The 18,070-nt window shown below is 40.5% G+C and overlaps 1 protein-coding gene across 1 annotated transcript in view; it reads right to left on the bottom strand.

The window, feature by feature from the left end:
• The window catches only part of DCX (doublecortin), a 138,331-nt gene extending 120,666 nt beyond the window's left edge, over positions 1-17,665 (bottom strand). Inside the window, exons 1-2 of the mRNA XM_059678648.1 lie at positions 17,197-17,665; positions 8,067-8,407 (exon numbers count right to left, since the gene is read on the bottom strand). Of these exons, the coding sequence (XP_059534631.1) occupies positions 8,067-8,407; positions 17,197-17,560 (705 nt within the window). The 5' untranslated portion in view covers positions 17,561-17,665. The remainder of the gene's footprint in view (positions 1-8,066; positions 8,408-17,196) is intronic.
• Positions 17,666-18,070: the final 405 nt, after the last annotated feature.

Raw genomic sequence — 18,070 nt, 5'->3', positions numbered from 1 at the left:
ATAGCACCACTGTCGTGGAGATGCCTTAATAATGGCACTGTCAAGTACTTGTCACAATTTTAGCAGGCTGGCTTTTATATTGCTTTTTTAAAAATTATTCCTCCACTCTCTACTCATATTATCCACATTGGAAAGAAAAGGAGGTCAAATCAAAATTATAAGTTTAAAAATATTCTTTGGTCACGTCAACACAGGTGGCAAGAAAGAACTGAATATATGGACTGTGCAAATACCACTTAGAATACAATGTATCCACTATGGTGTGAAGTACATCACACCGCAGATTCTAGCAACATAGAGAGGTGGAGGGTACTGAGAAGAGTAGTGGCTTGGTTAAAAATATCTAGACAGAAGCAATACTGTGATATAAATACTCAGTTATCACAGAGCTGAAGTACTCTTTTTTGAATAGATAGATAGATAGATAGATAGATAGATAGATAGATAGATATTGTTGACAGTATTATAGATGTCCCCTATTTTCCTCAACTTTGCACCCCTCCACACAGTCACGGTCCCACCTCAGGCCCTTATCACACTATTGTCTGTGTCCATGAGCTATGCATATATGTATATAAGTTCTTTGGTTAATCTCTTCTGGCCCCCCACACCTTTTCCCCCTAAGATTCATCAGTTTGTTCCATGCACCCATACCTCTAAACCTATTTTGTTAGTGAATTTATTTTGTTCTAAATATAATTTCCACATATAAGTGAGATCATGTGATATTTGTCTTTCTCTGACTGCCTTATTTCACTTAACATAATACTCTTAAAGGTCATGCACCTCTACAAAACTAAGGCCTGGAGAAGAGATGTGATTGGAGAAGAGTGAAGACTGGAACTCAGGTCTTTAAATCCAAATCTAGCTCTCTCCATATACTGATTGTTGGATTTCAACAGATTCATCAATGTGAAAGACTGGAATACTATGCCAAAACTTTTGATTGAAATGGCCAAACCCCACCTCTATCACTACTCAGAACCAGGAGGGTTTCATCAACAATAGTACTTTTTCCCTAGCCAGTTTCTCAGTGGTAAAAGCGTCGGCCCTCGGACTGAAGGGTCGTGAGTATGATTCCAGTCAAGGGTACATACCTTGGTTGCAAGGTTGACCCCCGGCCCAGAAGGGGCACTTTTGGGAAGTAACCAATTGATATGTCTCTCTCACATGTATGTTTCTCTCTGTGTGTTTCTCCCCCTCCCTTCCACTATCCCTAAAAAAAGAAATCATTGGGAAAAATATCCTCTGGTGAAGATTGACAAAAAATAGAAATAAATAAAACTCTTAAGAGGATAATTTACTTAAGAAATATCCAACAACCAGGCTACACTTGGTCTTTTCTTTTCTGAAAGATAATATATTTGATGCATTCCAAAAGCCCTCTTCTAAAATACAAAATCTACCTCAGTGTGAGAAACCTTGGTATACTCTACATACGGCAAGGCAGTTTGCAAACTGTCTCCTTTCACCGTGCCCAGCCTGGCTTCCCATCTTTACTTTTTCCCAATTTCATGCCCAAGCCAATCCTCTTAAAGCCTGTCTCCTGGAATCAAATCTGTGGAAGGTTGCAGGGGGTGGGGAGAGGGTGGAACTTTTGGTAAAACAAACATCACCTTTCCAGCCTTGATTTTCTCAAGGGAAGGTCAATGGTAAATGACCGCCCTCTTGGGGCATAATTTATAGCCACGTGGCATTTTCTATTGAACTCAACCTTGACTGACAGGGTCATAACACCAGGAGGAGATAGAGGTTGGCTCTTGGAGAGCTGGAGGCCAGAGAATATAAGTAAGGCCAGATGTGACTTGAGGGGGCAGAGATGATGGAGGGAAAGATAAAATGGCTACATAGGCCCAGTAAAGACCTTGGGAAAAGCATTCAACATTTCCAAGGTTAAATCCAACTTGTCTTCCTGTGTTTCCTGCAATTGCTTTTGTGCTTGCAGCACCCAGTTATTTAGTATAACAAGATAGAAGGGACAAGTCTTTCCTGGAATACTTAGCAGTGGTTCAAATATTCTTTGTGTTCTCATTTTCCTATTCCACCATCTATGGTTGAAAATATTTCTTAAATCTCCTGTTCTAGCTTTCAAGGCTATAGGTATTTTTGAAATCAGCTCAAACCTCTTTTTTTTTTTTTGGTTTGTTTGTTTTTGGGTTTTTCTTGTTTTGCTTTGTTATTCTAAGACCTAAAATTCCTGGTGCAAGTAGTTAGTAATAGAAGGATATAGACAGAAACACAAAATAAATTCATCCAATTAAAAATTGGCCTAACAAAGCTAACACAAATAATACTAAAGGCTACAGTTATCCCTTAGGTATTTATCTTGAGGCAATAGAGAATCTTTGATGGCACAGATCCTGGATGTGGACAAAACTGAGACTAGAGATGCCAATAAGTGAAGCATGAAAATAGATGGTGTAAGGACCAGCTGTATGCCTGTGTAAGATAACAAAAAGCTGGAAGTCTATTGTTAAAGCTCTGCATCACCAACAGAAGCACCATGCTCTGTGCTTTACAGAAATGAATTTAAGGTTAGACCATGTATCTGAGTCAGCAAGTGAACCAGAAATTTGAATTCCAGTGTTTATGCATCCATGATCTTTAAGCATAAAGATCAATGTGTGACTTGATTATAGAAATTGATAGTTTTGTAATTTTGTCAACATACCACAACTACTGCAGCTGCCAAGAAATCAAAAAAAAACCTCAGCTGAGAGTAAGCATACATCCTAATATAATCTTGTTTTCCCTGACCTCCTAGAAATCCATTGTAGCCCGTGGGAGTATTAGGACCCTACAAACTACTCCTAATTACATTAGCAACTTCTTATTGAGTTGAGAAACAAATTAGGACTCCTTCCTACTGGTGATGGTTAGTTTCCTGACTACACAAACCACAATATCTCAGAGGCAAGAAATCAGGAAACCAGTCTTCTATATGACAAAACATAAGCCCTGAAAAGACCAAGGGCTCCAAAGCACATCCTAACAAAATAATAACAGAAAGAGATGAGAGCCTTGTCTGCAGATTGTTTGTCAATAAATGTAAGCCAATCAGTCAAATGGTACACATGAGAACAGAAGCAACAATAAATCTGATATAATCAACTGGGCTGTTTTAAACAGAGAAGGAAAAAACCACTTGTTCTGGTTTATCTGGTATCCACTTAGAGCAAGATGCAAGACAGAAACCAAGTGATGGCCTGGATTTCATGTTAAAACATTTAATAACAAATAGTCTTGGCCTTACTTTCTCCTTTCTGTCTGGTACCTCATTTAGCCAAAGACAGGCTAAACCAAATCTCATTTGAGCAAGTCCAAGCCATTGCAACACATGTGCCTTCAGCCTGCATAGAGAAAGACCATATTCCTAAGTAGTAAGAATACCCACCAGTAATCAAAGTGACTGACAGATGTTAACATTAGAGTTGTCATCACTAAAATTGGAAAATGGGCTGGGATCCAAAATTTTGAGCTTGGCATCAATGTTCAGTATACTCAGAATCTATTTTGTAATTAGGTTTGTCCCTGCACCCCCAAATATAGTTATTGAATGTCCTTGTTGTAACCACACAACAATGTTTAATTTGTGGGGTATCCCATACATACCAATCTTACCTGTGAGGTTTGGGTAGTTATATCTCAATCATTCATCATCTTGTGTTAACAGCATTCCCTAGTGTGCTCTGCAGAATATATGTGTATATATAGTCCATAATATATTTATATATATGTATATATCCCATAATGTATATTTTCCATTATATGTTCTATTATATATACATATATATTCATAAATATATTTCACAAAAAGTGTTTGTGGTTAAATAATTCTGGAAGTAAATTAAATGTGCTTCCTTTCTGCAGGACTTCGCAGAACATTTAATATGCTAAAAAGCACCATGAATCTCTAAGAAAGGCATATATTTTGCAGCATTTTACAACCTTATTTGACCACAGAACCCTTTATGAGGAGCTTCTAGGGTCAGGAAGGTAGAGAGAGTTCTTAGAATATACTTTGGGAAATATTGCTTGAAAAGTCTCCCTTCAGTGACTTCCAAGTAAGTAAAGGATAGAAATCATCTGGGTAGAATATCCACTCCTTTGGAAGGTCCCTATCTCTTCAGATAGAAAAAAGGAATGTGTCTGGGGTATTGAAAGCAGAGGGCCTCTCAGAACATCTCAGAAAATCTACCTTGACCATGTAAGAATCTCTTTATGTCAGTTCATTGAATCAACAACCATTTTACTAGTAGATCATTCACAATGTATCAGGAGCTGAGCATTAAAAAAAGTTAAGATTGCTTTAACTTTGCATAGTGGAGACAGTTTTCAGAGATAACATAACATGAACCAGGTGTTAAAATATAACTCCCAGGGGTTGGAGTAGACAGTGAGAGACATTTTAAAGAGAAGGAAAGTATCAACAGTGGCACTGATGCCTGACGAGGCATTGTTCTGCTCCCTTGAGCAGTGCTCTTTAGCATTTTTGTACACACACCATATCATACACTGGCATTGTGTAACTTGTTTCCCAAAGAAATGGGAGCCAATGTTTGAAGTAGTTGGAGAGGGATTGTCACTCTGTGTAGACTGCTGTAGGATAAAAATCCACCCATCACTAGACTGGAGCTTGCTTACCTAGGAGGTGAAAGTGTCCCTTTATTTATTATTAGGAGTAGTCACAGAATGCCAAGGTATGGTATATCTCCAAAAAATGTTGGAAATTCAATCTAAGAATGATGGAGATAAAATAAAGGGGAGAGAACTCTATCTATTATATATATTAGGGGCCCAGTGCATTAAATTTGTGCACTGGGGGCGGCGTCCCTCAGCCCAGCTTGCCCCCTCTCACAGACTGGGAACCCTTAGGGGACGTCCCCATGGGGAGCAGGCCTAAGCCACAGTCTGGCCTCCCTCTACAGGAGGCGACAGGGCTGATCAGGGGAAGGTGCCAGACCTATCACCCCGCTGCTGCAGCCACTGCCAGCCACCACAGCCACCAAGGTGTTTTCATCAACACAGATTCCAGTCCCTTCACCATGAAAAAATAACAACTTTCTTTAGGCATTTTCAAGATGTGTCTTTCATAGGATAAGACATTTCTTTCTTTTTTGTTTTTTGTCCAAAAAAAGTTTTTTGAATAAAAAATTCAAAATAGATTTAGGAAATGTCATTGGTTATATTACTAAAGTACCAACTATATTAATGAGGATATATTTCCATTGATTTTTAGAGAGTGTGGAAGAGAGAGGGAGAGACAGAGAAAAACATCAATGTGAGATGGACACTTTGATCGGTTGCCTCCTGCATGAGCCCTGACCTGAGCCCCGGCCAGGGAGGAACCTGCAACCTAGGTACATGCCCTTGACCATAATTGAACCCAGACCCTGCGGTCTGCAGGCCGAGGCTCTATCCACTGAGCCAAACTGGCTATGGCAGGATATGACATTTCTTAGGCCATCCAGCAGCGGACCTTCGTTTTTTCCTCCAGGAGTGTGGTGGAAAAACCCTAGATCACCTTCTTGGATTCTTATAACCCAAGTTACCAAGAACACTGCAAGTGGCGGCATACAGGGAGCTTAGCCAATGAGCAGTCAGAAAAGGTGTTTATGCTCGAACTGGTTTGGATCAGTGGATAGAGCATCAGCCTGCAGACTGAAGGGTCCCAGGTTTGATTCCTGTTAAGGGCATGTACCTTGGTTGGGGAGTGTGCAGGAGGCAGCTGATCGATGTTTCTCTCTCATCGATGTTTCCAACTGTCTATCCCTCTCCCTGCTTCTCTGTAAAAAAATCAATAAAATATATTTTAAAAAAAACATGAGGGGACGTTGGGGGGATAAGGACACATTTCAAATATTTTATTTCATAAAGGGAAAAAATTATGAAAAAAAGGAAAAGAAAAGGTGTTTCCTCTGCAGCTCATGAGCAGAGGACCCCCTGTGTAGTGTCCACTGGGCTAGTGGAGTGTCCCCGCCGGCAGGGAGCGGGGGCCCATGCCCCTGAGGCTGGCAGCCATCCCCGCACGTTGTGGGCGCCGGGCTTAGGGGTGTGCAGAGACCCCAGGCCACGCGCGTGGCGGCCGCCGGGTCTCCACATGCTCTTGAGGCCGGCAGCCAGCCCCACACATTGTGTGTGCCAGGCTGGGGGACATGGACCCAGGCCGCTGCTTGGTGCTGGTGCATGTGCAAGCAGCCATGGGGCGGGAACATCTGCTTTGTGCCTGCTCCCGTAGGCCCAGAGTGGCCGGGGTCATTCTGGGACCCCGGCCGCTCAGGGCCTACACATGTGCCTACAGGCTAGGAGCGGCCTGAGTCCCGAGAATGTTCCTGGGACCCAGGCCACTCGGTGCCTATGTATGCAAATTAATCCACCATCTTTGTCAGGTTAATTTGCATACTCACTCCTGATTGGCTGGTGAGCATTGCAGAGGGATGGTCAATTTAAATGTTTCTCTTTTATTATATAGGAGATATATATATATATATATATATATATATATATATATATATATATATATATGAAAATGTCTGGCAATTTACACATTTATCTCATTTAATGAATTTATGCATACATATTTATATTATATGTCTTAATTTAAGAAGTACTTTCATATTCGTGATTTCCTTTAATCCTCATGAGAATCCTGTGAGCATGGGTAGGGCAGTTATGATCAGCCCCTTTGTTCAAACGCTAATGGTATTTTATAAGTTAGAAAGTAATCCACACTTGTCTTCTCTTATGAGGGACATGCATTCTCTTTAGAGCCAACAGATCCAGCCACTGTTCCAATTCCCTTAGAACATTTTTTGTCATATATTTACAGCTCTCTGTGCTCAAGAGAATGGTGCATCTGTCTGAAGGAGACGCCTGACTGCATTCTTTCCCAGATATTAATATAGGTGGTACTTTAGTAGCATAACCAATGACATGAAGAACCTGATTTGGAAGAGAGCAGATGGCAGCATCTTTCTTGGGCTAATTTTAGGATACTGAAACAGTTCTTTTCTCACACAAACCATCAGTGGAACCTAAATAAAATAGCTATGTCACATGGACAAGGAAGAGAGAAAAAATGTGTAGTGTGAGGCAAGGACAATGAAACAGAGACTTCCATGCCTCCTCCAGATCTCACTCTTTTCATAGAATACAAGGGTCACTTCAACTTCTTTTCAACAAACTGATGCTGAATACCAATGTGAGGATATCTCAGAAGAAATGAGTGAGGAAAGGTCATTTCCAGTCACATGCATTGAACAACTAAGGTTGCATCATGTAATAAATAAATTCATATACATAAGAATGTAGGACCTAGGTCAGTGATGGCAAACCCTTTGAGCTCGGCGTGTCAGCATTTTGAAAAACTCTAACTTAACTCTGGTGCCGTGTCACATATAGAATTTTTTTTATCTTTGCAACCATAGTAAAACAAAGATTTATGTTTTTGATATTTATTTTATATATTTAAATGCCATTGAACAAAGAAAAATCAACCCAAAAAATGAGTTTGCGCCCTAGCTGGTTTGGCTCAGTGGCTAGAGCGTCGGCCTGCGAACTGAAGGATCCTGGGTTCAATTCTGGTCAAGGGCGCATGCCCAAGTTGTGGGTTCAATCCCCAGTAGGAGGCATGCAGGAGGCAGCTGATCAATGATTCTCTCTCATTATTGATGTTTCTCTCTCTCTTTCTCCCTTCCTCTCTGAAATCAATAAAAATACATTTAAAAAAAATGAGTTCGTGTGCCACCTCTGACATGCGTGTCATAGGTTTGCCATCACTGACCTAGGTTATAACGAATCTTAGAAGATAAAAAAGCTGAGGCTACATAACCATTTTACTTAGTAAGAAATAATCAGATTGAATTTCAAAGCCTCAGATTCCAGGTCCATTGATTTGTCTGCTGAAAAGACTTTCTTCCAAAATGAGACATAAAATATCAGATAGTAATTATGAGAGGTGGAGGAAGAGTCCCCTAACCAGAAATTATGCCTGAGGTATAAGATGATCATCCAAGGATTTAGAACAAATGAGAAGAAAAGTAGTCTGGAAAAAAAAACAAACCTACCTGTTTTCCATCCAGAGTGTAGAGTTTTTTGACAACCCCAGTCTCTAGTTTGATGGCTTCAGTGATATCAGTGAGGACTTGCTCAAAAGAGTGGGCTGTCTTCTTGTTCAGAAGCACACGCACAGCCTTCCGAGGTTTCACCCCACTGCGGATGATGGTCACCAGCTTGGGGCGCACAAAGTCTTTGTTCTCCCTGGCCTGGGCACTGTTGCTGCTAGCCAGGGATTGGGGGGCTTTCATGTTGGCAGATGTCTTCACATTGACAGACCAGTTGGGATTGACATTCTTGGTGTACTCCACCTTTTTAAAGAAGTTGTCTGAGGAACAAACATAGCTTTCCCCTAAGGGAAGAAATAAGTGGTGATTAGTTTAATAGTAGGTATATGGACTATTCTAACCAAACTAATACACACTAATCTTGGAGTAGGACTTTTGGAGAAGTGGTAATAATAACCAACCTTAGGTACAATTCCTAACAGGGCTTTCTAACAACTTGGCTCATTCAAATTCAAGAGCGAGTAATCAGAAACACATTATTCATTATAATGGCATACCTTTTTGGAAAATCCTATAAAATGATTTTCCCCAGGGCAATGAACACACCTAAGCACAATCTAACAAGTAGGGTTCTTAAGCTTGATACAGTTTTATTAGAATTGAAATGTTTATTTCTAAGATGTTTTTAACATTTAGGGGCATTACCACAGTGTTTCTCACATGTACATCTTATTTAATGTTCCTGTACTATTTCTGGACTCATAGACCTGCTCCATTGTTGTATTATAAACCTAGGATAACTTTCAAAGTTAATACATTTTTATTACAGAGAGAGAGAGAGAGAGAGAGAGAGAGAGAGAGAGAGAGAGAGAGAATATTCCTTGTGTCTGCAAGTCATAGCTTTTGCTTGAGAAATACTCTTCCTTGTTTTCACCACCCACATCTCATCTTTCTATTTTCCCAAATGCTGCACTGTGTAGTCAGGGCTGTCTTCACCAGTGCTCACCCTTGGCTGCTGCAAGTAATGAGGCGAAGATGTGAGAATATATTATACTGCCTGATTTATGGATTGGAGGGATCTAGTGTAAATTTCACATGTACCTGAGGCTAGAGGAAATGACTAATACAGCGGAAGAAACACAAGGGTCAGAGGCAAAAGGAGGGATTAGTCACTTGGGACTAGAAACTGGAATTTCTGAAGAGAGGTAGACTCAGCCTGGGGGAAAGAGTATTGGAAACTGGTGAATTTGTTGAGTAAAATACATTTGCCTCAAGGTATACAGAAGTTCATCCAGAGGTCAAGCCGCAGAAAATCATTGGCATTTGATCAGGCTTAACCTGTCAGTAATGACTCTAAATAAATAAGTAATTAGGTAAATAAATAAATAAATAAATAAATAAATAAATAAATAAATAAACCAACCAACCAACCTACCAACTCTAGCCAGTGCAAGGGAAGCATTAAACACAATTATAGTCTGATGGCTCTTCTTCCTTTGGTTTCAGCAGGACAAGCATGCAGAGACATTCAGAAACACCAGGCTGATAATTCACTCCCTTTGCAAATATTGATCGCTTTGCTGTACCACCAAATTCTTTAAGCCACGTTAATTAATAAATTACTCAGTTAATGCTGAGAGAAGATTGAGTCAGAATCTCTAGGGCACCTTTGAGGACATTTATGAGGGTGTGTGGAAGGGGAGAATAAGTGGCTTCCAACGTATGCACAGTGGCCTCCAACACATCTCCAAATCCCAGAAGCTGCTAGTGTTCACTACTGCTTTGTATGCAAGCACAGGCACCCTGTTGCACACACGCACACACGATAGGGTGTTCAAAGACCACAGCCAAAAGAAACCCTAATTTCTCTGGCTCCCTTGTTGACTAATCCTAACCAAACCCAGTTCAACTACTAGACTCTAGGGTCTTTAATTTGTGATTTAAAAGGATGAAAGGGGTGCTTTTCAATTCCCTCATATATTTACAGCCAATATACCCTACATCTTAGAAACAGCCTACTGCCTTAACAGTTTCACTGGCACATTCCAAGAGGCCATGGTCATTATGTCAGATTTTTTCCATAACTTGTCATACACTTTAAAACTCTTTTAGACAACTGGTGGTGTAGAAATGTGTGAAGCTATATATTTATGATTTCACTCATCTACAGTCTCTTCTGGACAGTCAGCTGTGTAGCCCTATTAGGACTCTGTACTTTTTTTTGCTCCCATCTCTTAAACCTCTTAAGCCTCTGAACTATGAGAATGATTAAGCACCCCTAGATGCAAATGAACATGATGGCAGAGAGCTATGGTATCATATGGCACCCAAGAACTTTCCAAAGGGTCCGGCTCTCAGCCAAATCTACGTTAAGCACCTTCCAAAAGTACATTTCAGTCTCTCCACTCTCTCTCCTTTGGTCCCAATATGGAGTAATGGAAAAAGAGCAGCTGTTTTGATGTCAATCAGCATGAGGTCCCCAGTACTTCCTACTTGTGTATTGTTGGGCAAGTTACCTAACCTCCCTTGGCTTCAATTACTTCTCTGCAAACTGGGGATGATAATAACAATCCTTATCTCCTAAGGTTGTTCAGTGGCACAAGTCAGATGACGTATGTAAAGTGCTGAGCTCAGAGCCTGGTACATAGTAAGCACTTGATAAATTCTAGCTATACTAGTGACATCTGAGTTCCTTCTAAAGGTCTATAAGAAATTTCTTTTTCTTTTTTCCATCCCAAATAAGCTTTACCATAACAAACCTGTTATGGTAATTAAATGTTAAAGAAATAGGTGCCCACCACTGAGGACTCTCTAATTCTACTACTGGAAAGACATCAAATGTGCTATTTCTCTAGACCCAGGCTTCCTTGTTCTGATTTTGCAAATGTCTGCAACATCTGCTGCCAGAGTTCTGTATTTCCTGTATATCCAGTTGCCTGGCACTTGGAGCTGGGTGAGGTGTGTTGTACCTTTACACAGCTGGGTTCCCATTCTGCCACAGCTTCCAAGGGCCATTTCCCGCCCATTGGGAACCAAAAGGAAAGCTGGCTTCAGAGAGCAAGCAAGGTGACAATTTGCTGGAGTTGACAAAGTGCTTTAGTATGAGGGATTAAGGAAATGAAGTCATGGAAGTACAGCTGAAAAGGCAAGAAAGGAATAAGATGTGGGTTCAAGATGATCTAATGTCTACCTCCCTTCACTTTCAGGATGGCTCCATTTTCAAAAATATTAAACATTTTTTCAGTGTGAAATACTTCTGCCTGGGCTTTCTCCTTTTTTCTGGGGCTTCATTACTCAAGAAGAAACATATTAAATGATACTTCATGGTATTATCATACCTACTAATGATGCATCTCTCCCAGTTATCCTAAGATCCTCCTCTTTGGCAATGTGCTTGCTTTAGTAGTCAGCGGATAAATTAGTGAGAAGATGGTCTCATCTCATTGGAATAAATGAACTATGGCAAAGAAACTGAATCATAACTAAGGTCACCATACAGCTCAGATTTTCTAAAAAGACTGTCTCAATTATAAATATTTTGTCCCCTGTTCTGCATAATAATGCTCAAAATGTATACCCCTAAAATTGTTCTGGACACTCACATACAAGAAATTGGGGAAAGATCTGGGCAAGATAAGAGGGAAGGAGAAAGATTCAACAATGAACACTAAGCAAGACAAAAGAAAATGTCATTCATGGACTTCCTTTGTTGGGAATACAGCTAATAAGGCCCATTTTCTATATGACTTTGCTAAGACCCTTAGTGTAACCAAGGATACGTGGGAAAGCTGACATCAATAACCTAACTTTGGTCCCAAATTTTCCCCTTGCTACTTTCAGTATGTAGAAGCAGACAGTAGACTAGAGACATTAGACAAAGGAGTGCCACAAGGCCAGAGTGATTATTAAATGATTGGTTTTTATTTAATTTTAGCTATATATTTAATAATGTGGCAATTTAAAAACATAGTATGTTCTATGCTCCATTATTCCTTTTATCTACAAAGCAAAAAACTAAAACAAGGAGTTCTGAACTCCCACCACTGTAGTTAGCTGTAGGGGACCATCAGGATAACCTAATCCAGCATTTCCCAAGTCTAAGTGCTCATAAGAATCACCTGGGGAGATTTGTAAGCAGCACATACACTCTGGAGCCCTAGCCTTGGGGCTTCTAACACAATAGATCTAGGGCAGCCGTGGGCAAACTATGGCCCACGGGCCGGATCCGGCCCATTTGAAATGAATAAAACTAAAAAAAAAAAGACCGTACCCTTTCATGTAATGATGTTTACTTTGAATTTATATTAGTTCACACAAACACTCCATCCATGCTTTTGTTCCGGCCCTCTGGTCCAGTTTAAGAACCCACTGTGGCCCTCGAGTCAAAAAGTTTGCCCACCCGTGATCTAGGGTGTGGGCCAGGAATTTATATTTTTCTAAAGCTCTAAAACAGCGGTTCTCAACCTGTGGGTCGCAACCCCTTTGGCAGTCAAACAACCCTTTCACAGGGGTCACCTAAGACCATCCTGCATATCAGATATTTACAATATGATTCATAATAGTAGCAACATTACAGTTATGAAGTAGCAACGAAAATGATTTTATGGTTGGGTCACAACATGAGGAACTGTATTTAAAGCGTCAGAGGGTTGAGAACCACTGCTCTAAAAGATTCTTAAAGACAGCCAGGTATGGGAACCACTAGCCATTCCAACCCCTCACTAGCATATTCATCATCATTACTATTTTTACATCACTAACAATAATGGTACCTTATAGCTATAGTTTTACTTTGTCATTGTGTTTCTATACCCATTATCTGTTTTTATTCTCATAACCACTATAATAGATATAGAAGTTAGGTGTTACTAGTTTCATTTTATAGATAAGTATATTATACTAGAGGCCCGGTGCACGAAAATTCTTGCACTGGGGGGGAGTGAGTCCCTCAGCCCAGCCTGCACCTTCTCGTAGTCCGGGACCCCCCGGGGGATGTGCGACTGTGGAGCAGGCCTAAGCCATTAGTCAGACATCCTTAGCGCTGCTGCAGAGTGGGAGAGGCTCTCGCCACCGCCGCTGTGCTGACCAGCCATGAGCCAGCTTCTGGGTGAGTGGCACTCCCCCTGTGGAAGCGCACTGACCACCAGGGGGCAGCTCCTGTGTTGAGCATCTGCCCCCTGGTGGTCATTGTGCGTCATAGTGACCAGTTGTTCCACCATTAGGGTCAATTTGCATATTTCACTTTTATTATATAAGATATTCACACTCTACATAGTCCTGTAATTTACCAGGGAGTATTACCACTGCACCCAGGAGTGGTAAATGAGAGGAGTTCAATATAGCAAGACTCAAAAGGATCAAAAGAAAAGGAAGCTACAGCCTTCAAAATTGCATGTATACTTATTACAATAAGTATATTATAGTAAGTATACTATAAAATGTGCTCTATATATACATGGAATATTCCTCAATAAAAAATTTAAGTGTTGAAAGATGGTATAGTATGGGTAAGCCTTGTCAACAGTTTTCTAAGTGAAAGAAGCCAGTCATCAAAAAGTACATCGTTACCGAAACCGGTTTGGCTCAGTGGATAGAGCATCGGCCTGCGGACTGAAAGGTCCCAGGTTCAATTCTGGTCAAGGGCATGTACCTGGGTTGCGGCACATCCCCAGTAGGAGATGTGCAGGAGGCAGCTGATCGATGTTCCTCTCTCATCGATGTTTCTAACTCTCTATCTCTCTCCCTTCCTCTCTGTAAAAAATCAATAAAATATATTTTAAAAAAAGTACATCGTGTATGATTCAATTTATATAAAATGTCCAGAACCAGAAAATCTATAGAGACATAAAGTAGATTCATTGTTGCTTATGGCTGGAGAGAACAGGGGAAATAGTGGCAGCTAATTGCTACACAGCTTCTTTTTTAAAATATATTTTTATTGTTAATAATATTACAGATAGCTCTTGTTTCCCTCCCCCTTTTACATGGTTTCTTTTCAGGGTGATCAAAATTAGATTATGATGACCGTTGCACCACTTGGTAAATTTTCTAAAAATCATTGAATTGCACACATAAATGGGTGAAATTTATGGTATGGAAATTGTACCTTAGCAAAGTTGTTGTTTTAAGATAAGTTATTTTAAAAAGAACATTAGTCATAGTGATAATGAGGACAAACGTATAGTCATGTAGCTAACCAGCCATAAAGTAGGATGACTCAAACAGCAATTGCTACCCTTTATTCAGTGCTACTGTGTGCCAGGCAGAATACTAAACTCTTGATAGCCATTGTCTTATTTAATTGTCAAAGCAGTTATTCCCACTTTGCAGATGAGTAACTGAGGCTCAGGACATCAAAATGGTTTCCCCAAAGTCACAAGCTAACAGTTAACAAATATTGGATTTGAAACAAATCTGAATCTTCTGCCTCTAAGACTATAATCCAATGCCCCTGATTCTTCACCCAGGGATCTTTCTAAACATTTTCAATTTGAAATCTCATAGGAAGCCATGTATATGATTTTTTAAAGCTTTCATTCAACTTCTTCCAAAAATTACCAAAATGAGAGACTTCTGCCCTGTGTTCCTATATGGGGAGTTACAAAGGACAAAAAGGAAGGAAAAATGCCCCTTTTATTTATCCTCCTTATGGCAATGCCCCTTTTTTTCTCGCTCTGGTAGTGGAAAAACCAGTCACATTTACCAACATTATCCCAGAGATACCCCATAATTTCCTTGTCTAAGTGGGCAGTACTCAAGGGAGGGGGGTGGCAGCAGTGAGGGCCACTGCAGCTTGTGGTTGTAGATGACATGAATAAATGCAATTGAGACATATTCATACTCTACATAGCCCAGTAATTCACCAGGAAGTGTTATCACTGCACCCAGGAGTGGTAAATGAGAGGAGTCCAATCTAGCAAGGCTTAAGAGGATCAAAAGAAAATGAAGCTCCAGCCGAAACCGGTTTGGCTCAGTGGATAGAGCGTCGGCCTGCGGACTGAGGGGTCCCAGGTTCGATTCCAGTCAAGGGCATGTACCTGGGTTGCGGGCACATCCCCAGTAGGAGATGTGCAGGAGGCAGCTGATCGATGTTTCTCTCCCATCGATGTTTCTGACTCTCTATCTCTCTCCCTTCCTCTCTGTAAAAAATCAATAAAATATATTTAAAAAAAAAGAAAATGAAGCTCCAGTCTTCAAAATTACATGCATTACCTATACTGAACTGAGATTATAACACACACACACACACACACACACACACACACACACACACATTTTGGGGTGGGGAATCAAAGACCAACATCTTATACTTGAGTAAGACATGTTAAAAATAGATTGGGAGGGGGGGAGAATCTGTGCATGACAACTTTCTTTTATCAAACACAAGACCATTCTAATTCTTGCTTTAAATGCAATGTCACTTGGCTCAGAAGTCTGTGGTAGTGTCAATTATGGTCTTTAGAAGATCACAGCTAGTGAAAATGAGGACATATTGGGTGATGTGGGTTGCTTTGTGAAAATTATTACAGAATAAAACCCTCCAATTTGACTCAAATGTGTATTTTACAGTGACAAAAGACAAACATTTTATTGATTACTCTGTTGGACAGCTCCCTCAATCTAGCTTGAAGCCCTTCTTCCAGTTTGCCCTGATTCTCCTTTATTTTAAGATATACACTAGGATGGCTAATCCTTCAATGCTCAGAAAAAGCCTAAGATTAACCTCTACCTGGCCATTTGGCACATGATCAAATAACCTAAGCCTCCTCAGCATTGTTTTCCAAGGTCAGTTAGTTTTGTAGAAAAACCTTGGACTTGAACCATAAGACCTAAATCTAGTAGCCATATAGACACTGTATCTTATAAGTAACTGGTCCTAAATTACTTGACCTTAATTTGGAAAAAGCAGCTACTTGCAAGAATGTGATCTCATACAAGGGAAGCCCTCATGCTTCTTTGTCTGGGAACACAAGAAACCTAGAAGCAGTGAAGCGGAGGCGGAGCACTCTCACACCAAGTCATTGAATGTGCTGTTTCTGCTTCCTTGTTGGCTGTTTCATAATTGATTTCCCTAGGGATCTGCCTGCTCTAAACACACCTTTGCTCAGGGAATGGAGGGAGTGAGGAGTGAAGGCTGGAGAGGGGGGAGAGGTTGTGCAGGGGCATTTTCATTATCACCACTTCTTGAGGCTGTCCTTGAAAGCATTGTGTTCAGGTTAAACTGATCACATATGTCATATAAAATTAAAAGTGGGGGTAGGAAGGCATCCTCAATATAATTTATTTGATAAAGTAAAGTAGAATGCATCTCAAGATCTATTTTCTAAATGACTACCAAAAAATACTTGATGAATGAGCAAGTTTTGATAATCGCTCAGCCCCTGTTTTTGGGTGTGTACACAGGTTGTCAGGATTTTCAGCAATCTAGTCATAAAATTCAATTGCAAAACCAAAATGTAGAGAGGATTTGAAAGGGTCTAGGTACAGTTAGTTAGTTCCTATTCTAGTAAGAATAGTCCTTATTAAAATACCAGGAATACCTACAGCTTTCTTTTATATTTCTCTCAATGACCTCAGCCTTAGGGACACACCCTGAAATGGGCTTTTTAGAAGCAACAGCTGAGCAATGACCACTTACCTAAAAGCATAATCCTTTGTGAACATATTCAAGAAGTCCTACTTTTAAGATGCATATTTCCAGAGTTGCAATTCACAAATAGTCTCTTAGCAGTTCAAAGGACATTTGAGTATATTTTCTTTCTGTTAACCCAATCAAACTTATTTCATCACTTAACACCCTTAATGATTTCATTGTCTGCCTTGATAGTACTACTTAGAGTTAAATTTTAAGATCTAGAGTAAATGACACACAGTTCAGGTTTTCCTTTGTAAACCCTCATGGATACGCACAATGTATTATCACCGCAATCTACACTTGAACCCCAGCAGAGACTGAAGGCCATGAAGGGTAATCGCTAATGGCTCTGTTGATGTCTATAGAATCAGAAGCCTGAGCATCAACGTGCTGTTTGACAAATATATTTCCTAATTTCTTTCAATGAAATCCAAAAAATGTAACCATTACCAATGATGCCACCTCCCACCAAAGGCCGCCACCCACTCCTTGAATTACCTTCCTCAAGTTCATCCATGCTTCCGATTTTCCTGGATCCATCAATGGTGTAAATGTAACGCACTCCCTGAGGCAGGTTGATGTTGTCAGACAGAGACCGAGTCAGGTCAGCCAGCAATGCATCAAAGCTGCGAAAACGGTCAGAGGACACAGCGTACACAATCCCCTTGAAGTAGCGGTCCCCATTGCGGTAGAAACGTACCTTCTTGGCTTTCTTCTCATTGCTCAGTGCCTGCAAGGTTCTGGTTCGGTAGAAGCTACAATGGGCGCTGTGAGTGGGGCTAGGCAGCCCATTCATCCGTGAGCCTCGCATGTTCCTGGATGCCTTATCTCTTTCGTCAAAATGTCCAAAATCAAGTTCCATATTTTAGTGGAACCTCAAATACCTGAGTATTGGAGAAAAGGGTCAGGGTGAAAAGAGGAAAGAAAAAACAGTGGGGAGAAAAAAATCAAATATTAGCCAGATCCAAATTTGCAATCTGCTGCTTGTGAAAAGAGCTGGTTGAAAAAAGCCAGTGACCCATCTGCTGCTTGCCCCTGAGCTGCAGGAATATTGATCTTAATAGAGAAGAAGGAGGGGCTAAGGGGGTGCTGGTGGTTGTGGGGGTTGGGATGAGAGATAGAGAGAGGCACTTTTGGCACTGTTCCAAACAGAGAAGTGGGAAGGATTTTGAAATAGCTTGAAATCCTGGGACCTACTGACACTGGCTCCTATCAAATTGTAACTTCGGGCTAAATACATTAAAACCGGCATCTGTTTCCTCACACATGCTCACATGACTAACAGTTGAATATGAATCCATAGCCTAAGAAAATTCCCCTTGAAGAGAATAGAAGGAGCTAGCCAACGTTAGCATCTCTAGCTTAGGAAACA

This window comes from Myotis daubentonii, chromosome X (assembly GCF_963259705.1).
Source record: "Myotis daubentonii chromosome X, mMyoDau2.1, whole genome shotgun sequence".
In the NCBI taxonomy this organism is placed as follows: domain Eukaryota; kingdom Metazoa; phylum Chordata; class Mammalia; order Chiroptera; family Vespertilionidae; genus Myotis; species Myotis daubentonii.
This window is presented reverse-complemented; position numbering and strand designations above follow the sequence as displayed.